Raw genomic sequence first — 21,762 nt, 5'->3', positions numbered from 1 at the left:
AGCATAGAATAATAACTTTCAATGAGAAATAAAATGAAAATTGCATTACAGAGTAAAGATAATATTTATTCAATGATAAATTGCCAATTATATTAAACGCGAAATTTAGGCTTGGTGCTTTTTGGTAACTTCATTTATATATATTTGGACGCAAAAATGATAATCTACTCTCATTTCGTGATCCAGATTTAAAAGTCTGGATCTTCTTTTCGTTTTTATGTTGGTCAAAGCCGAAAATCCGAATTCGCACATATGAGATGTGAAACATTTATAATAACACACTTAAAGCTTTTTGTGATATTGTCTGATAATCGTATCTAAGATTTAATCCAGAACGAGTTAATTGATTCTTCGGAATGTTTTGAAATTACTGCCTGGCAGTGGCGGAACAGTGGTTTAAAATCACTGACATAGAGTAATATTTAGTTATCGGACTTGCGAAGTTTCAAAAAGATGGATCACGTTACTTCCAGTAAAATGTAAAAAGTTAATAGGGAAGAATGAAACGTAGATAACTTCGTAACGTGACGCAATAGTCATTTATTATTATAAAGCAAACGAGACTTTTGAGGCGAGGTAATAGATTTAGTATCTAGTCGTCGAAGCTGGTCAGTTCCCGAATATCGTTCGTCTCTTTGATCGTTCCGGCCGGGCTTCGGACAATGGGGGAACCGACCAAGCTTTTAAATCGTTTGAAATCTGGCGAACGGGATGATGCGGTTTACACGTTTTACGTCTGTTCACCCCGAAGCGGGGGTTCGTTTTCCTTTAGTAGCCGGTAGACGGTTCAATTTCCGTAATAGACCCAAACATCAGAATGAACTGACATTTTTAGGGGACGGGAAGAACGGGTAAAGAACTCTGAATGTAAAATTTTAGCCATGGGTCTTTATCAGCTATTGAAACGTTAATAAAAAACTACAAACTTGTATGCATTATTTTGCTGTGAATTTAGAATTCCGTACAAATGCAAACGAAAATCTGCGGTATACTATCTAGTTTCTAACGCGTAAACTCTTGTCAAATTTCTTCGTGGAAGCCGACGCTCTGCCGTGAAAAGCTTCCGGTTCAAACGTTGCACTGTCGATGCGCGTGCAACGCGCAAGTAATTTGCCACTTGGCGTGGCGCGTTCGTTAATCGATTCCGCGTTCCCTGCAATCAGCGCGTCCGATCAGCAGCCACGTTTTTCATAAAGCGGCTGCCGCAGTTACGTGCTCTTTATTCCTGGAAAACTCCTGGCTCACGCGTCGACTAAAACGGAGTACATAATTGACAGGGCGTAAATCCGAACGAAAAAGCTGTCGCTACGGTACGCGCCGCTCATAACGATTCGGTTCGCGAAATCTTTTTCAGATGAAAGAAATACGTGTTCAAAATGTACAAAGCGATAGACAATGGCAACAGTTTTTTCACCACGCATCAAACATCGAGAGCGTATTTTATATCTAGTAACAATGAATCCGGGCCAGCGCGGGCTTGTGTTAATTTCCCTCAGGGGGATAAAATTCAAAACGAGTAATAAATCTACGTCTTGTTTTTTCAATGCTCGATCTGGCATCGATACTGTTGGATTTTGTAAGCAAAGAGCATGATGGAAGATTCATGAGCATAGGAAACTGAAGACCAGAAAATGTTTGAAAGATAACTTTCGTAAGGCAATTGAACAGGAGATTGGTTTATAATTTTTACATAATTTCGTCGTCTCAGAATAAAAAGAATTTTAATGTAGATGGTGATAATGTGCGAAATCCAACGGTATCGATGCCAGATCGAGCATTGAAAAAACAAGACGTAGATTTATTACTCGTTTTGAATTTTGTCCCTCTAGGAGAAATTAACACAAGCCCGAGGTGGTTCAGATTCATTGTTATTAGTTGTACATAGGTCTGTGTTCTCACACTGTATCACATAATTTAATTCTAAATCTACAAGAATAAATGAATCTACCAGCGCGATTCTACGCATGTACATACATACATACATACATATTTATTTAGAGAATAAAATACAAGCGGACGGCCGAGACCGACGTTTATCTTTCCATAAAACGTGGTACGGGCGGGCGATACGTTTTAACAAGCGACTTGCGGTCGGAAGAGGAAACCGTTCGAACGTAAATTTCGTATAAAAGACCGATACCTTTCCACCTTTTTTTTTATACCTCCCGTAGTATTTATTGCCGCGAGAGAGGAAGACCGACTTGGAATGTGCGAATGCCAAGATTATATTCGTACTCCTAGCCGTAATTTTTATCGATTATGCCATTAAAGACCCGCTAACGAGGCGCCGTCGCTTTTCGCACACCGTTTAATCCGATTTCGTGTGCTGCATCTCTTTTTACTCGGCTACTTTGCCGTCGATGCTTTTTATTCTCGTGCCGATTCCGCGTACAACGGAAAATGCGAAGCGAAACGCCCCTCGTCGACGATCAAAGGCGAGAAAGGTGCCGTTGCGATCGTACGCTAATTCGCTCTGTCGATATTTTAAATATCGCCAAATGCCCGGTTGATTCCTTACGACGTGACGCAAACGTCCGTGCGATCGCGTGTTCCGGCCGCGACATTTCTCCCCGCGCGTATCTCGCGTCGGTCTGTTCGATAAATACGTAATTAGACTTCTGCTGCTGTAATATTATAAAACCACTTTTCGCGCTGAATTTATCTCGATGCGATGAATAATTCAAACGGTTTTTTCCGCTCGGTGCCCGATGAAACGGCTTCTTAATTAACAACGATGAAACAAAACTCGGTACGTATTTAACTTCGAAATTGTACGGTAATATCGCCCACGGACGGACATCTTTTGGCTCGTCGAGGAGGGCGCAATTTCGCAGAGCGAACATTCCTGTTCCGCTTAAAAATAATGCGACAAGCGCTCGGGGAAGTCAGGGTGGTTAGCGTATACGCGAGGCGGTCGCTTGGAAGAATTTATGAAACGGCAGAAACCTGTGTGTTTCAGTCCTCTAAAAGGTACCCCGGTACTACGCACGACCATCGTTGAGCAAATGTTCTTCTCTTTTTTGGTTTATCACTTTACAGAGCACTTAGCTTTAATATTGATTTTCAACTTCAAACAGTCCGTTCGGACGCATGCGAGTTTCGACCGATTTGGTAGTTTTACGAATCAATAATGACGGAAAGGAATACATGTTTTCGAATTCGTACGTACGTTGATGAATTTGCAATCATGAAGTATGATTAAAATATTGAAATATTTGAACGCTGCTTTCAGTTTTGCTGGAATAAAAGTCTAATTAATAAACGGATGCAAATGGAAGCAAATGTTGGCATTTATTTATTAATCAGACTTTTATTCTGGTAATATTGTATCATATATTTCACTTAATTCATCTGAACATTTATTAATCCATACATTAAATTATTGAAAGGTTTACGTACAATTTAAGATGCAGAGATTCTCATTCTACATCGCAGTTCTTCGCTTGGTACTGTTTCCAAGGTTCCATTTCAGCTTGGAAACGTTACTTTTCTTTTATTTAACTAATTATTTTTTGCTTTTTAATATTGCATTTTTATTCAGTTCTAAGCTATGTTCAAAATTTCGAGTCTCTAGCTTATCGGGAAGCTAGTTTAAAATCAATTGCAAAATTTGTACCGAACAGATGGACAAGAAAGCGAGCTAATAAAAACGTAGTAAAATATGTGATCACTGCTTTCGCTTATTGACATGAAAAAACTGCATTGTCTGAACTGTCTATATAAATCGTTGCAAAATCGATCGATTAGTAACAATCAGTCTATTAACTCTATTTGCTTATTTCGAAGCGAACCACCGAAGCGTATTATTAACAGACGGATCCATTCTTTTTTCAGAAACACGGACCCCGGATGAAGTGCGCGGCCTGTCGAGTGGTGGCCCACTCGGTCTGCGCGACCAACCTGAATTTCGCTTGCAAGTCGAGCTTCCGCGACGTCGGGGTCCGACAATATCGGGAACAGACGAGCACCCACCACCACTGGGTGCATCGTCGCTCCCAAAAAGGAAAGTGCGCCAACTGCGGGAAGTCGTTCCAATCGAAGCTGAGCTTCTCCTCGAAGGAGATAGTCGCGGTGAGCTGCAGCTGGTGCAAGCTGGCGTATCACAACAAGGAGGCCTGCTTCAACGTCCAGAAGATCGGCGAGAATTGCGAGCTGGGCACGCATTCCTCGATTATCGTTCCGCCCTCATGGATCGTCAAACTACCGAGGAAAGGTACGTCGTCGATGACACGCTTCAATAGGAAGAAACTCTTTTCATTCTTTGCAATATCCACTATATACGTGATTCTTATAGAGTTTCTCACACTAAAAAGAAATCCGTAAGCGGAATTGCTCTATCGCGTTCCTTAACATATTTCATTTTCCCCAAAATCGTGTTTCTCTACAATAGCCACTGTTTTTCAGAAGTAATACGTGATACAGCAATTCTATCTTCGGATTCGTTTTTGGCATGAGAAATCCTATACGAATCATGTAGTGGGTATCGAAAACAAAAAAAATTGTGTTCCACATATAGCGTAACCTACGGTCTATTGCTGTTTTATTTTCAACCAACGGATTTGAAATTTTCTGTTTTTCTAATAGGTAGTTTCAAGAGCAGCCTGAGGAAATCACCGAGGAAGAAAAAGTCCGGCAGCGGCGCGGGCACCGCCTCGAACAGGAAAAAGTCCAAAGAGAAGGAGAAGGAGAAGGAACAGGACAAAGACCAGGGGAGGTTGTGGGTAGTGAAGCCCATACCCACGGCATCCGTGAAACCGGTGCTAGTTTTCATCAACCCGAAATCGGGCGGCAATCAGGGAGCGAAGCTGCTACAGAAGTTCCAGTGGCTGTTGAATCCGAGACAGGTCTTCGATCTGACGCAAGGCGGCCCAAAAATGGGGTAAGGCATTATTTTTATACGATGGTCTCTGACCTTTCGCGTTTGTCTTTCGTAATCCCGATTCTCGGAGAATAGACGTCTAAGACACCCGATGAAAGTGATTTGCGCGAATCGAACAGACAGAATTTTTACTTATTTATTTATTTAACACGTTTCGTGCCGAGCCGTTTTCGTCCGATTCCTCGTTCAGGCCATTTTGACGTTTTATTTTGATATATGTCGTAATAAAATATTTCATTACTCTTCATCAATCCGTAAGTGATCAGCTTGTATAGAGTTAGTATAGAATATCACATCGTATACCATCCGTGGTGCACGTGGCCTTACAGTTTTGAACTTGTTATGAAATACGTGTTCTTAGCGCATTAAATAAATATGTCACGGTGTATCACCGGTGGTAGACGCGACCTGAATGGAAAGTTTAATAGCGTACCATCGGTGGCACACGTGGCACGAAACGTGCTAATTATATAGGAAAACAGACCTTTTTATAACGCCGTTTAAAATATGACACGATCTCTCATATTTATGATTACAATGATAACTAAAAGAAGTAGAAAGAATTTGACGAGCAATTGGGGTAATCGAATGGAAGTCAAATGAGAGATGAATGGGTTCGCTGGATTAAACGGTAGGCAGGAGGATATCGGAAAGTATGATAAACGAAGAAGAGGGGAGGTTTAATTAAAGTTCTACGGCCTGGCTGGTAGCCAGGAAGTGACCTGGTAAAAGGTGAGCCGCGAGGAATAAAGGATGTCGCTGTACGGGTATTATCGAAACTTCCTACGGGAAGTTTATTCGGAAGTTGGAGCGTTCCGTTCGACCGAATTCTCGACGATAGAAACTATAAACAATGCGACTGCGAGTGTTACCGTAACTACGTACAGTAGACGGTTAATAAAAGTTTCTTTGAGGACCTGTTCACCGATGAAACTCTCTCTCTCTGTCTCTCTGTATTTTTGCAACGAACCGGTCTGTCGGTTGTTCTGCTGTAGGTAATTAGGACGTTCGTCGAGACGAGAGTAAACCATTGAAAAAGTGTTCGCCGATTGTTTGGAATTACCGTTGTCTATTGGAATTCCTTTATAGATGCGCTACGAATATAAAGAGGAGAGCTTCGATCCGCTCGGATCGTTTTTATATACGTGTATAACGATACACATGTCGAGAAAACGCGCGACGAATGCAGATAACGAGGGACGTTTTCAATAAAAACGAATCGAAGGAGAATTATTTTCTAATTTTCAGATTAGAATTATTTAAGAACGTTCCTAATCTTCGGGTTCTGGCGTGCGGCGGCGACGGTACGGTCGGCTGGGTGTTGTCGATTCTGGACCAGATCGGCGCGTCTCCTCCGCCGGCGGTAGGCGTGCTTCCCCTGGGAACCGGGAACGACTTGGCCCGAGCTCTGGGATGGGGCGGCGGTTACACGGACGAGCCGATCGGCAAGATCTTGACCAACATCGGGGAGAGCGAGGCGATACTGCTGGACAGGTGGCAGCTGATCGTCGAGAGGAACCCGGACGCGCAGGGCGACGAGGATAACGGCAAGGGCAAGGAGAATCTACCTTTGAACGTCGTCAATAATTACTTCTCCCTCGGCGTCGACGCCCACATCGCCCTAGAATTCCACGAGGCCCGAGGTCAGTCTAACTCTCCGTTACGTATCTCAAATGACTGACATAAAATTTTTTATATAACGATTAGACTGCGGATTTTTATGTCAAATAAAACTTGCGGTATATCGATTTTTAGTAAGAATTTCCTTCGATCCTGTTACGCGTTCTCGTGTTCATGCTTTACACACTTTTGCCCACTGTATGTATTGTTTGTCTTTTAATTTTGCTACAAGTGTATAAAATCCGCAGTCTAATAATGACCGTCACCAATCGATCTTATCGGCGTCCTGCGGCAATTTGGGTCCCGAATCGTTATCCATTACTTGGACCTCATTTGGGATGTGTCTCCTCGCTGCGCGCAACAGTCCGTTTCAATTATTTAGGAAGCTCGCATCGTTGAACGCGGAAATATCCTCGTTTCCCGTAACCTGTTGCGGGGCAAATATTTTTCTACGAAACGGGATAGCTATTATTTGGAAAGTCGCGATTAAACCGTTCAGTCCGTGCTCGTATACACGAGTAAACACCGCGTGTATACGTTCCAGAGCAGAGATAAGCGATGACGAACGTTTCGGGGGTCGAATCGTTGGTACAATTATCGCAGTGAAACGAAATGAATGATGCTGAAGAACGATTAAAATGCGAGCAATTGCACGGAAATTGCAGTGACCAATGGTCGACATGGATTCCGGGATGAAAATCTGCGAAGCGAGAATAATTGAGAGAATTGAATTGCAGAGGCGCATCCAGAGAGATTCAACTCGCGGCTGCGGAACAAAATGTTTTACGGTCAGATGGGTGGGAAGGATCTAGTGCGACGAAAATGGAAAGACCTCTCGGAATTCGTGACGCTGGAATGCGACGGGAACGATTTGACGCCGAAGCTGAAGGAGCATCGCGTTCACGCGATCGTCTTCTTGAACATCGCCTCGTACGGCGGCGGAACGCATCCGTGGGGTGCGGCCAGCGGCACTAAGGAGCCGACCACGGAGGACGGCTTGATCGAAGTCGTCGGTTTGACGACCTATCAGCTCCCGCTTCTTCAGGCTGGTGGACACGGCACCTGCATCTCCCAGTGCAGTTCGGCCAAGCTGGTGACCACGAGGACCATCCCGATGCAGGTAATCTCTCATTCATTTTTTTTGACGTGAGAACGTCTTCGAGCCTTTCAGCGCTGAATAACAACTCTGATGAAGCATCTCAAACACGCACGGTTTTAAAACGCATTATTAGTCTGCTTTCCGTGCGTATTTTTTCTTTCGCATTTCTATCCGTCGTACATTAAACCGAGAGACGATTTCTCTTCGGTAATCTACAGTAGTACCTTTAGTACTTACTACCCAATCAATTTTTTTCGAAATCTTCTATTGCCATAGCGTTTCTAGCTCTCGCTTCCCTTTCTCACCCTCGCCTTTTAGTTTTATAAAATACTTTTTGCACAAAATGGACGAAGACGCGTCCTCTGTCTTCCGTTGCATCGCCTCGTAACGCGTAAAATTTGTCACTCCAAAAAGAGACGTTATTCGTTTCGCCAGGTCGATGGCGAGGCTTGCCGGTTGCTACCGTCGATCATAAACATGAAACTGTTGAACAAGGCGACGATGTTGGCGAAGCGTAGGAGCACGAGCAAACCGCAGCAGGATGTAAAGCTGGAAAGATTAAAGCTGCCGGTGATGAGGATCAAGATGTCGGATTACGAGAGGTATCACCACGACAAGGACATGCTGAAGAAGTCGGCGACCACGTGGATCGCCGACCCGCTCGACCTCGACGCCACCACCGATCTAGAATCCCTCAGAAAATACCTCGCGAAAGATTACAACATGGACGCTTGTTGCTTCCTCGACTGTGAGTGCTCCCATGTATTGCATTTATAAAAGAATATGTAAAAAAATTCAGTCTGTCCAGAGACCCAGAGAATATCAAAAGTGAAATGAACATTATCGTTCTTAAAATACAAAAGAAACTCCTACATTGGTATCACAAATAGTTCATTTTTTCTAAAGTGATTACGAAATCAATTAATTTCACTTCGAAAAAATATTGCGGCGTCGCATAAATAATTTTTTTTTTCGTAATCACGGTTATGTTTAAAGAACATGCGTAGCTACCAAAACGTGTTTATAAAATTATACATGACTGTGAAAATACTGAATTGAGATTAAGACGATCGGTGAGGGGCGGAAGCTGACGATTTAACTTACGACCCAAATTACTCGGTATTATCGTCGGAATTGATTCGCAGCCTGTACCGCGGAGCGATTCTTCAGGATCGACAGAGCTCAAGAGCAACTTCATTACGTGACGGACGTAGCCGTCGAGGCGGTCTACGTCCTCGAGGAGAGCGCTACTAGTCAATCGGTCGAGCCCGAGGAAACGAAGGTAGTCACAAGTCAAGAACCGGAAACGGCCCATCCATCTCCGAGGTACTTGGTTTCGTTCGCTTGATCAGGAATTATGTAGTACGTCGTTCGTTTACCGTAGACTCGCTGTGATTGTACTACCATCTGCTTATTCTTGTTAACGCGTAACTTTTCGTAACGATAAGTTAAGATTCAGCAAATTAGTATTGGAATTCGACGTTGTTCTTTCGTCTTTACTACGCATTCTTGTTCGTCGTTCTTCTCGTTCTCGCTTTGGTTTTTTTTTCCTCGATACAGTACGCATACGTATTGTTTGTTGATAGTCGTTTAAACGGTCGAGTAGTTCTTGTAACAGACGAGGCTGCAAGGTTATTATATCTGGTAGCCTCTGAAGCCTTTTAACATCACCTCGCCCGTGTGTCCATGATAATTGTAATGGTAATGGAATCGTATCATTAGATTAATAGAAAGAACGTGTGATATAGCGAAGAGCGACCGAAGCCAATCGCAACCATGACAGAAGAGACGCCTAAGGAAAATTCAAAGGCGCATCAGCATGTTTCGGAGTCGCCTGAAACGAAAGTTGCGCAGAACGGAAAATCTCTCGGATCGGTGAGCAAGGCACCGTCTAACGAGCCCCCGATCCCTAAAAGAGTAGAGAACCCGACATCATACGAAGAACCGATCAAGCAAAACAGTTCCTCGAAATCGATCTCCTCGTCGGCTGTCGCACACTCGCAACATCAACTTCCACTCACCTTCATTAGGTGAGTCGTCCTTGTCATTTTAATTATTTAATTTTACGGGTAAATAGACCTTCGTACAATAGCAGTATAAAGCATCGATCCATTTACGAAAGTTGTGACTTACGTTTTATCCAAGCCATTAGAAAGGATTAAAAGATAGAGATGATCTTGTTTCAGTCCGCGGGATAGACTTTTCGGCCTGAGTTCGGAGGTGCACACCTTCAACACAGGACTGCTGGACAAGCCCAACGACGGTATATTGAAATCGGCCAAGATCGGCGATCTCCAGGCGTTGAAGGAGCTCCACGAGAAAGGATACTCCCTTCTGTCCATCGACTCCACCGGTCAGACCGCTCTCCATCTAGCCGCGAGATTCGGTCGCAAGGACATCGTCCGATATCTGATCGCTTGCGCACCATCGAGTCTTCTCGACATGATCGACAACGACAAGTAAGCTTCGTTGAATTCCAGAACTCGAGCCGTTCGCCTCGCGGGGCGAATGCTTTTGCCGGGATTAAATTGTAATTTTATATTCTCGAGAAATGATCGTTGGTAGCTTCGAAAAAGACGGTGGGTCAGAAGCGATTCCTAGCGGTGAAACGCGTATTTTATGAGAGGTGAAACGCGGCGAATCGATTTATGGCAGAATGATTTTCATTCCGATCGAGTGGCTCGACGCGGAAAAAGAAAAAAGAACCGGAGCGTATCGCGAATAGCAAAAAGGTTTTCGAGGCACAAGATTTAATTCGATCTTCGTGCAGAGCTTCCGAGCCGGCGCAGATCGGAAAACTTTTTTGTCCGCGAAGTTTGTTTACGACGAGGTTCAACGGCGATCAAAGTACACGGGTGGCCGGGCAGGAGGGAATTTATTCCTGGAGCGAATAGAAGAGCAAATAAAAAGGAAAGGCTTGTACCTTCTAATTGCAGAGGTCAGACCGCTTTGCACAAAGCGGCTCAATACAAGCACCGTTCCATTTGCTGCATGTTAGTGGCTGGCGGTGCTACTTTGATCATCAAGGATCGACACGGCAACACGCCTCGCGATCTCGCCCTGCAAGCGGAGGACCGTGATCTCGCGGCGTATTTATACAGTGAGCTCTTTCACATTTTTCTCCACTCCATTTTCTCCATATTCAATATAGTGTCTCACATTTTTTGACGATTCAAATAATCCGATTGAACTGTTCGCATCGTACGGTCGTAAACGTTATAATAAAAATTCGTACTGTATTTAATAGAACGTTCGATGAATCGTTGTAGTAATTTTTAAATCGTCGACTCGACGATTCTTTTTCGCATCCTGTCGCATTTCGTACATAAAAAAAACGATAGACATCGAGAAGTAGACGAAGGATCGGAAAGAAGTGTACTGGCAACTGTTTTCTAGTAGAAAGACATGTTTCGGTGGACAATTCGATTCCGATCCATTGTCGGAGCTCTCGTCGAGTCGAAACGGGTTTCGATGGATCGTTAAATGATATCCACGCGCTCTTCATTGATAAATAGGTCAAGAGCAGTTCCAGCTGGCAACAGAAGAAATGGAGAACGCCATTTGACCTCAGGCCGTAATTGGTAGGGCTTGAACCGGCGAGTCCGAGTAGATCCTCTCTCTCTCCGACGGACCAGCCAACGAGAAGATCGCCGATACGTTTCGCTCTCTATGCGTAAGTCGCACGTGATAAATCGATATTTATTTGATCGACGGCCAACGTCGAGCACGTATATTTATTATATTATTACTATTAGTCGTTAAGCTGCTCTCCAGTCTCTCTCGTCGAACCCTCGAGGTCGCTTTTTACGAAAGTGTACATTAAATTATTACATTACTTACAGACACTATATACATATATACATACGAATAGTAGATGTATTTGCACGCGTGTCGGTCGCAGGGAGCGAGTCAAACACGTCTCGGTCGACCACGAATATCGGTACACACGTCACATTATATATAGTATATTTTGAATCGATCGTTACGTGAGACTCCTACCGTAAAATCGCGCGTCTCCTTCCTCGGTCGACGAATTTAAACGTTGCGTAAAAGCGAACGAGTCGACGCGACGCGCGCGAACGACTTTTTGCTCATTCGTATCCGCGGGACTTCGAGGACGTGGAACGTCACGAAACGGGCCCGAGAAGAAGGAACCAAATTATCGAGAGGGGTTTAGTGGTTATTAGAATGAAACGATTTGATCATGCGATTAAATTAAACGGTAGCTTAATCGGAACCTAAACTTTCTAGGACTTCTCGTTTTTATTTTATATTTTTCTACGTTCCACTTGTAGGTATTCCCAGAATATGTAATAAACTATCCTTAGCGTTATAACAATCTCGTCGCTGCTCTGCTCTACGTAGTTTTACCCTCCGTCTCTGCGTCGTTTTTTTTCGAGACCGGAGAACGCGAAGCTTTAGCGAATACTTAGCGTCCGTAGAGTTGGACACAATCTTTTTAATCGTTTAACGAAAAATCGTTACGCTAAGTTAAGATCGTCGGTCCGTAAATTCGAATCTCTTCTATAGTTCGGTACGCTGCATGTGGTAATCGTATCGGGACGAAATGCGCGATGCGACAGAAATATATTTTTCGACGGTCGCGTTTAGTCGATGGAAATGTGGACGTGGTACGATGCGACCCAAATTTCAGAACGAACTGGAACTTTTAATGGATGGAGAGGGGATGAAAAAACCTTGTTGCATTCCGCTGATTTAATCTTTATTAAGAATAATACGACTTATGCGGTGACACGAAGAACACGGTTTTATCCCGAGTGAGTTGTCGTGTAAGAGCTCGGGAACAAAATGCAGTGAATTAAGGGAAAGCGAGCTGAAATATACGTTCCAGGTTTAAGTGGTGAGGATTAGAATTTGTAAGGATAGGAATATCAGGGTCAGAGTTTGAGGACGATGCGGCGAGGGAGGTTTAAAAGTGACGCAGCTAAGACAGAGTTCGAAGATAGCGCGAAGTTTACAAGTAGTCAAAGAGTGAAATCATAGGATTAGGAAGTTTCGGTATAGAAAATAGAAGATAGGGAATCGTTGGTGTACAACATGCTGAACCTTGAAATCTTCTCCTATATGTATGTGTTGGCTTCGGACTGTCTTAGCTCTCACCTGCAGACCGTACTTTTACTTCATTTTTATTATAATCGTAATCAGCCCTCGACGGAGTTCTTAGCGATCCAATCGCAAGGTTTCGTTTCGGAAATGATGGAACGACACACACAATTTAAAAAACAAATGAATCAATCAAAACACAATGAGCTCCATAGAGGGTTTTTTTTACTAATATCTCAAAAACTAATAAAGACCTTGGCTAAAATTTTACATTCAGGGTTTTTATTCGTTCTTCCTCGCTTCCTCGCTAAAAATTTCAGTTCGTTCTGAAATTTGGGTCGTATCGTATTACAGCCAAAAATGCAATGATTAATATTCGAAGTCATTCGACGAGACTTTCATCACCTCTTCTGGCTCGGTTTTATTTTTACTCGTACAATTTCAATATTTGTTTTCTCTTCAGACATACATATGTATACGTGAAATATGATCAAAAATAAATGAAAACCGTTCGGAGGTTTCGTGCATCGCGACCCGATACGATCGATATTTATTATTATGGTCGTCGTTCGTGTAACTTTGACGTTCGAACGATTATTCGGATGGCTGTGTAGTCGAGCGGATGAACCGAACTCGAAGAAGCGCTTTATTATTCGCGATCGACGTCGTCGGCGCGTCAAATATTATTAGGTGCATACGAAACGTTGTTTCCTTCAAACACGTAGTCGACCGTCATACATATTTCATCGGAAATAATTTGCCGGTTCTAAATCATTGTTGTACATTATAAAATCGAATTAAATATATTATAATAGTAGATGGTAGGTGAAGAAAAAAAAAAGCATGAAACGTTTCATATGCCCCGGTCTAATATTTTATTGATTCAATATTTGTTGAATCTCATCGAACGGGGTTCTATCCGACTCTGCTGGTATCCAATTCGTGTTTCTTTCCTTCGCTTGTCCTTAGGATACCACGACACATATCGTTCCCTAAGAAGGAATCTCGCGTTAATATACCCACGTATAATTAACAATTGTATATACAGATGACCTATATTTTCTGTGTTTAACGCACGATGACGTTTATCATCCTCGGACGCAAACGCGCGGTTCGAAGAAAATCGCGGCTATTGCCTCGAAACGTTTCATCGTGAACCTGTTCTTTTCCTACGTCCAACATTCGTCGAACGTCCTCGCTTGGACATAGACACTGGACACCGATAAAACCGCGAATAAAAGAGGAAAAAATTAGCGAACCGTTGAAACCGACTTGGCGCGCGAACTTTTGGAAAATACATTCGGTCGAACGAGTCCGATTCTCGGGATCGACCCAATTGAGCTGTATAGATATTCGTGCGATTGAAATTCGGAACACATTTCAGAGAATTGTGCCAATAGTATCTACTTTAATATCGCTGATTCTCGAGATTTATATGAGAACTAACGGAGTAAAGATCGATTCTGAGATTTAACCCTTTGCACTCCTGCTTTCCTTCTTTATCCTCCTATTAGACTCGACATCAGTTTTTATCTCAGGAGCTCCTTTGTCGAATCCCACACGACATTCTCTCGTGTCCAAATCAATAGATGAAACGTGCGAAAGAAAACCAGGATTGCATCCTGGAAATTGTTTCAAGAGATATCATACACTTGAAAATTACAAAATACAACAATAGTGTGAATAAAACTGGTATTTAAGTGAATTTGTTTCTTCCTTTATTTATTTAAATTGCCTCATTTATTAATCAAAGTAAATTTCAAATAAAACAGCGTAAATAAAAGCGTTGGGAGCTGCTGGGAACGAAATTGAAACAAAATTCGGAGTGCAAAGGGTTAACGTATATCACCGGACACTTCATCCAGTCGACGAGTAACACCCCTTTCGTGCGGCAGAGTTCGACTCTTGGGCAAAATAATAACGTGTGTCACAAATTGGTTTTAACAGATTTATTCTACTTGCACGTATACAGAAATAGATTTGTCATACGCGTTATCATTCTGCCGGGGATTGGTCGACGAGTCGGGTGTATGCGACGTTACTTGATCTTGAGCAACACTGACCGAGCGAAACGTGGCGAAGCGGAAGTCGGATGAAACAAGGTATTCGATAAACACGATCGGGGGGAATGAATCATTTAAACTCGGTACCAAAATGAAAATGGGGATCAACGTACGAACACCAATTAGTTCTTAAAAAGGCGGTCTATCGTCGTTCCTTATTATACTATACATACCTACTAGACTATTGTAATTCTACCCTCGAACTATGATCCGGCGTTTGAAGTACACAGTAGGTACGTGTTTGAGAGCGTCGTTCGTACTCTACGAACGCAGCAGTATGGCGAGTAGGTATCCCGACTAGCGAGTCGGACGCGCGTGAACACACGTTCAGCGAATCTTTAATATCGAACGCTCGGCTCGATTTCCGATGTACATACACAAACGTCTCGGTGATTAACCGTCTAGAAGTATATTGTGCAGAAAGCGAGCTTTCGCTTCGTCTGAATCGGTCTCTGTGCAATACGCTGGTTTTAGATTCCTTGTTTTTCGATCTGGCTCGTCGACCTAAATTCGTCAAGGATCGTTTCACCGATAAAACGAGAAGCACTCGATTTTAAACGTCGAAGACGACGCGAGCTTCTACGATCTGCGAAAGTTTTGTCGTTGAAACGATCTGGATTAGAAGAATTTCTGAAAGATTCGTCGGTGACGAGCCAGTGTCGTACGATTTCTCACGTTCAATCGTCTCTGTCTGTGAGAATCCGTTCAAAATTGTACGAACGCTCGGAAAGCTTTACTTAAAACTAGTTCCCATTTTGGAAACCGTGTTAATGCGTGCCCTCGCGTCTCTCTGATCCCCATGCAAATCGATGTCCTTAAGGACCGCGTCGACGGCTGAATGACGGAGTGAAGTATCGCGAGGCGAACGCTTCGCGATTAATCGTAAGTATTAGCGGTACAGCGGATAGAGCGCAATGGTATTGTGTCCATATCCAGTGAGTAACGATGGTCGACTCTAGAAATGCCTTCGAGCGTAAGACGCGTCGTTCCGATTATTTTTCATATGTAGCGTAATCGTAATCACGATGCCTTTGTGACTCTATCTCAGTGAGAATTCGCGCGACGTTCTTCGAACGATCGACCGATCGAGTCTTCTTTCAGTGTAATTTAACTTTTACCCACTGACGATTAGGTATTTAAAGGAGAAACAAACGAGATCGCGGGAACAACGTCGCATCGCGATTGAAAGAAACGTATCGAACGCTAAGGATCGAGTCGCCGTTCGTTTAAGGGAACTTATCAGTGTGACCGCCTAAAATTTAGGTCATTTTTGGGATTTTTTTTTAAGAAAAGTATTCCGTAGAATTTTTTTAAACTTTATGGACGTATTTACCTATAAATGAACCGTGTAAAATAATCTTTTTCCTACAAAAATAACTACAGGCGACCAAGTTATGCGCTGTCTCCAAAGACGCCAAAAAATGTGCCTCAAATGCTGACATCATACAGTTCGCTAGGGTGCCTGAAATAAAAACAAAACAAAGACGCTAGTAAACTAGACATGCTTTATTGTTGAATGACAAAATGGCGGAATATTTAAGAAATTTTTCGATTTTTCCTTGTAAGGCCTCTTAAACCACGTTTACTCGATTCTCTTCGATTCGAATTAGTTTCCTCAGGACGTCTGAGTCGATCCAAGACCATTAGAAGGTTCCCTTCGAAGTAAAATATTTCCCTGCACTCTTTTTCGATCGTGCATTTCTCGCTTCCTTTCTTTCTTATCAGACGTCGTTCACCTTGGTCCAAAGAATCGTGGAAGTCGAGTCCTTTCAGCTTTGTCGAAAGGTAGACCACCGCGTACATAGGCACTCGGCCTTTGTTATCGTCTATCGTGATTGTAGCCAACCGTGCAAAGTAAGTACACGGTTCGTTTCAGAAAGGAACCGTTTCTTTTAGGAGACGGTCCACGAGAAGGGCCCTATCGCGATCCTTCTGTATTATTCCGTATTCTATCGTCTCCCGTCTCGCCGAATTCCTTCGAGATAAAGCGAAACGTTTTAACCACTTTCAACATTGAAAAATGCGATGTCGATCAAACAGACTCGTTTCTTCAGATTCGTTTCTCGACTTACGAACGTGCAACGACACAACGTTTGCGCGTTCATAAAACAATGAGACGGTATGGTACAAGTGGGTAGAAGCCTCGATACGTATTATCGTATAATATACGATTCATGTAAATCGTAGTCTTCTCGATTACACGGAGGCACGCATCGGCCACGAAATATCTATTAAAAAAATTTTGCACTTTTCGAACCGTGAACCGCGGACGTACGCATATAAATGTTTTAAAGAGTATTTTATTATTAGACCGTAAGGGAGAGGCCCGTACAGAAATTATCCAGGAACAAAATTAACGTTTCCGATTAGTTTCCGATAATAGACGATATATCTGGGTCAGGACGCGTGAACGTGAATGCTCTACGATGATACGCGATCGATGTTGAACGGAGCCGAAGGGGTTAACGAGGGACGGACGAATAATAGAGTTAGAAGCGTTCAAGTTCGATTTCATTGATACAGCCGCGAACGTCGCGCATTTATTTCGCGGAACGGAACGCGTTTACGTACACTTGAAAACGTGCGCGTCGCAGCTGAAACTTCTGGGGGAGCCTCCCGGGTTTCGAAGAGTTAAGCAAGTTTAATTATAGAGTATTATCCTTACAGTATTATTCTTAACTATACCGGAAAACGAAGGAACAAGATACAAGTACGTATTTAAAAAATTACAAGTTTACTCCTCGCACCAATCCAGTCTCACGAATTAAAAATGCGTGTAACGTTCTTTCTCGAACGGAAGATATTTTTTCGTCGGATCGCCTACCTACCTGAGTGCATATCCCCGTAACGTAGACGAATCTCCTGTACCTGTGTCGAAGAGTAATCGCACCCCGACGTATTATAATTATAGGCAAGTCTGAAAACGTTTCGACTCTTCCGTGTCTGTCAGGTCGGTGCATACGAGGTTCTCTACGTTATACTATGTCTAGAGGTATTAATGTATGACACAGTCCGTAGAGTTGCACTTTCTAACTGTGCTTCGTCTTGTATAAGTCGAAAAGATGGAACAGTTTCAAGTGTGTCAAGAAAATCCAGCTTGTGGATTTTCATGCAAAATGAAACGTTTATGGTATCGTTTTGAAAAAATGTTTCTTTTATCAATCAGTTTCTTTATTTCAGTCCTCTGGCCCAGAAATGGACTTGGTTTACGATTGATCAACTCAGGGTAACGAACGATAAACTCGATCTTGACGTGGCTGCCTATTTGAATTTTCTAATCGTTCGGAGCGATAGTCGCAAACGACATAATTGTCTGTTGCACCGATCTAAGACGTTTGTTCTTTTACACTCATATCGAAATCGAGCTCACCGTTTGTTATCCCAAGCTCTTCAATTATTACCTAGCCTTGCATTCTTCCACACCATTATTTATACCTCTGTGCCGTCGCCCTCCGCTCGACCTTTTCTTCATTCTTTAGACTTTGCATTTGACATAGAAAAAATTTACCATTTAAACGTATGACATACGGGAATACTCTTGGGTATCGTATGGATAGATCTCTATTATATTCGAGCAAAATGATATTTCATATGCACCGACCTGACAGATTAATTGATTCGGACACGCGCGTGTACGAGTATTCGAACGGGGAAAGGACGAGTCTCTTGAAATACTGCACAACTTCTCATTTCCGGGCCGGTGGCCTTCGGAGGCTAATGGAACGGGACGCGGCCGATCCTAGATTTCAGATTCCCTTTGAACTCTCCGAGGTCGATCTCAGCCCCCGATCTTCCTCGAGATTCAATAACGAAGGCAACTCCCGTTCCCTCCGTTCGCCTCCACCTGTGTCTTCTCTTCGTTTCTCGAAACCGATTCGAATCAACGAAAGAATATCCTCTTGCCGCGGATTTGTCGTGCCACGTTTCTCGGCAACTCGAGGAGAGTCGAAACGAAAACACGCGTTCTACGTCTACTTTATACTGTAAAGGTTCGGATAAATTGGTATCGCATTTCCAGTTTGTATCGATTGTTTTCTTCTTCGAGATCTACGACATTTGGCAAGGAACGTCGTGCGCATCGCGGCCATTAGACTTCCTCGTCGTCGAGTATGATAATGTATATTCCTACCGTGTAAATAAGAGGATTAAAAAACTAAAGTATCTATCAAAATGTATATATCCAATCTTGTCGGATACACATATTATTATACGCGCTGTTCGTCGAATTTATCGAGTACTTAATGAAGGGGAACATGTAACTGAAATGCCTTCGCGACTGTGTATCGAATCAGGAGACGAGGACCGGGAGATGTAACGAGGAAGAAAGAGGTGAGAAACGAGAGATAGTGAGCGAGTGACCTATGCTCGGTTCATATCAATTTTCCCGTTTGTTTCGTTAAAAACAATTAACGAACTCCTTCTATATCGAGACGATAAGAGAACAGAACGAAGGGTAAGAAGAAGAAGAAGAAGAAGGGAAAGAAACGTAGAAAAGAAGAATGACGGAACGCGTGAAGAGAGAACGAATGTGTACGAGCGAAAGTGAGCGTGCGAAGTGTAAAGAGAGAGAAAGAGGTAGTATGGCGCGGAGTTTGCCAGTGCGAAAAAGAAACACAGTATTGCCTTTGACAGGGACGCGGCCTTGGCCCGCGAGTCTCATCTTAAGTTTTTAGAGCAATAAATTCGGCGACAATCACGGCGTTATCGGGCCGGGTCCGCGTCACTGGAACCACTTTTCTCCGGCTGTCCGTCCGCGCGCGTTTCAGTTCCCGAACTCTTTCCGGTCCGAAGCTCGGTCATCCCCCTCTATCGTTTCCTGGTATCGCTGTTGCACATCAAAATTTACTCGTCCGGATCCAAGAGCTTCTTCACGTTATTCGGATTTCGTCGTTCGGTCATAAACACGTGGTTGGTTCGCTTCCTGTTACAATGCTCATTTTCTTCGACACTTCCTTTTGTTGATTTTTTATACCACGTGACCAATCCCGTGTCGTAGGAAACGAGCATTATCCCGATTAGGGACCTTCCAGGAAGAGATCGGATTATTAGACTCCTTTTGATTGGCCGCGAAAAAGTGCATCTAAACCGGAAATAGGGATAGAACGAAAGTAAATATACTGCTGTTTTACGTCAGGATTCGATCATTGTACAAAACGGAATAAATATTTATAAAAAATAATGTAGCATTGTTTCATTATTATCGACATTCTTATTTTTTTATTATTGTTAATCTTTGTTTCACTGACGTATTGACAGTGAAAATAGTTCACGTTCAACTATTAATTTCGACATTCCGCGTTTTAAATATGTGACTTTCGGTTTAGGCGCATTTTTAACTACGTGTCCGGTCCGTCCCTCGAGGGTCCCTAGTTCCGATCACAGTCGACGTGTGTTTTGTTAACCGAACACTGAAATTCGGGTAATATGAAAACGTTCTAACAGTTTAACAGTGATACGCAGAAGCGATACGGTACGTGGATGATATCCAGTTGGAACAAGCCAGGGAGGCCACGCAATGCGTCTATCGACTACTGTACGATACACGAGGGTTCGTTCACGTTCGCGACGCACGCACATGCGGCACGGTTTATCCAAGTTTGCGACAGATTTTCTTCAAACACCTATTGCATCGACCCGTTTGCTCGGTTAACTCAACAGAGAGATTTGGGACCTCTCTGAGGATACCGACTTAAACTATTTAAATGGGAGTTGTTCTTTTCATCAATCGTAACTTTCTTTGTACATCATCGTTGCTGACGGAATGAAATGATAGTCGATCGCGCTGATTTATTGGATGTGCGTCGTTATTATTATCTGGCATTGTTATTATTGTTCTGTTATCGTCGTTTGTCCAACGTTAATCTGGTATTCCAAGCTACCCGAATATGTAAATAGGAAGATAACAGAGTAAAACATGTAGTAAATTTACTGCGGATAGAATTGGTAATTACGAAGATTATTAATGAGATCAGATGGTAAAAAGAGATTGCATGGACCAAGCGAACGAAGCGGAAACCGTTTCGAATGCGGAGCCGTTGGCCCGTTTAATGCGAGCCGAATTCCGCAACGATTTTAGGCGAGGTGGGTCGACGACTGCGGTTGTGCGAATAATTTGCTCCGCATTACTCCGCAGTCGGTGTGTTTTGACAGACTATCGCGAGTTCTACGTCGGCAGAACGGGAAACAAAAGGAGCACTGTCGCCGCTGAACGTGCATCGCGAACACTGACCTAAATACACACTCGGAGTTCTCCCCTCGGTAACGAACCCGCGGCCCCCGAGCTTTTACTTACATCGCTCCGCGTGATTCGCTATTCGTTTCACGAAAGGTTGGGTGGTCTCCCGTTCTATTTTACGCCGTGCTCCTTGTCAGTGACCAAACACGACCATCGGGCGTTTCGGTTCGTTTCGTTTAACCCCTTTCACGATTTTGATCTACCGTCGAACGACCCTATGGGCAAAAGATAAAATGCGAGCTTACCGTTGTTTTTGTTACGAACCTCTCGGTGTTAAAAGTGTTCGAACGAACACCGAGACTTTAGATTCATTGGTCGGACCATACAGGGTCAACGTCGGCTTAAACGAAGGACGAATTATTTGCTGGAATTCGTACTCCGGTAGATCGTGACACGATCGCGATTTCGTTTATCGTACGCGTGTTTGGCGACGGACAGCGAGTTTTCGTTCTCGAACCAACGCGATTACTTCATCGATTATACTGCTCGCTATTTTCTGACAATGAATCTTACGTATGTAACTCGTGCGAATAACTTCTGACTAGAAGAATGTATCAAGCGATTACTTTATAAGTAATAAAAAGATTTCTGATTCGCGAACCTTTGCCTTTTCAAAATCAATCCACCTTCCCTCGTAGATTAAGATTCATAATCGCTCGGCATGTCCTCCTTCGAAATTACATAAATACGAACTATCGGCTTCATAACTTTTCCTATAATCTGATTACTTTAATTCTCCTGCTCGTTGTACATTTCCATGTATATAAAGTGAAATAAATAAAGATTCATGGCTGCAAAAATG

General features: G+C 43.1%; 1 protein-coding gene across 3 annotated transcripts in view; it reads left to right on the top strand.

The window, feature by feature from the left end:
- Positions 1-21,560, top strand: part of rdgA (retinal degeneration A) — a 61,458-nt gene extending 39,898 nt beyond the window's left edge. For 2 of the 3 annotated variants that reach the window (XM_026819050.1, XM_018035610.2), the window contains 10 exons: positions 3,835-4,213; positions 4,585-4,879; positions 6,128-6,522; positions 7,237-7,619; positions 8,034-8,346; positions 8,744-8,924; positions 9,347-9,628; positions 9,785-10,057; positions 10,535-10,698; positions 11,114-21,560. In XM_026819050.1, the coding sequence (XP_026674851.1) occupies positions 3,835-4,213; positions 4,585-4,879; positions 6,128-6,522; positions 7,237-7,619; positions 8,034-8,346; positions 8,744-8,924; positions 9,347-9,628; positions 9,785-10,057; positions 10,535-10,698; positions 11,114-11,163 (2,715 nt within the window). In that variant the 3' untranslated portion in view covers positions 11,164-21,560. Of the gene's footprint in view, positions 1-3,834; positions 4,214-4,584; positions 4,880-6,127; positions 6,523-7,236; positions 7,620-8,033; positions 8,347-8,743; positions 8,925-9,320; positions 9,629-9,784; positions 10,058-10,534; positions 10,699-11,113 lie in introns of those variants that run through there. The other variant, XM_018035612.2, reaches the window with a different exon arrangement.
- Positions 21,561-21,762: the final 202 nt, after the last annotated feature.

The sequence above is a fragment of the Ceratina calcarata genome, unplaced genomic scaffold (assembly GCF_001652005.2).
Source record: "Ceratina calcarata isolate Rehan_Ccalc_2016 unplaced genomic scaffold, ASM165200v1 scaffold92.2, whole genome shotgun sequence".
NCBI classification, from domain to species: Eukaryota; Metazoa; Arthropoda; class Insecta; order Hymenoptera; family Apidae; genus Ceratina; species Ceratina calcarata.
This window is presented reverse-complemented; position numbering and strand designations above follow the sequence as displayed.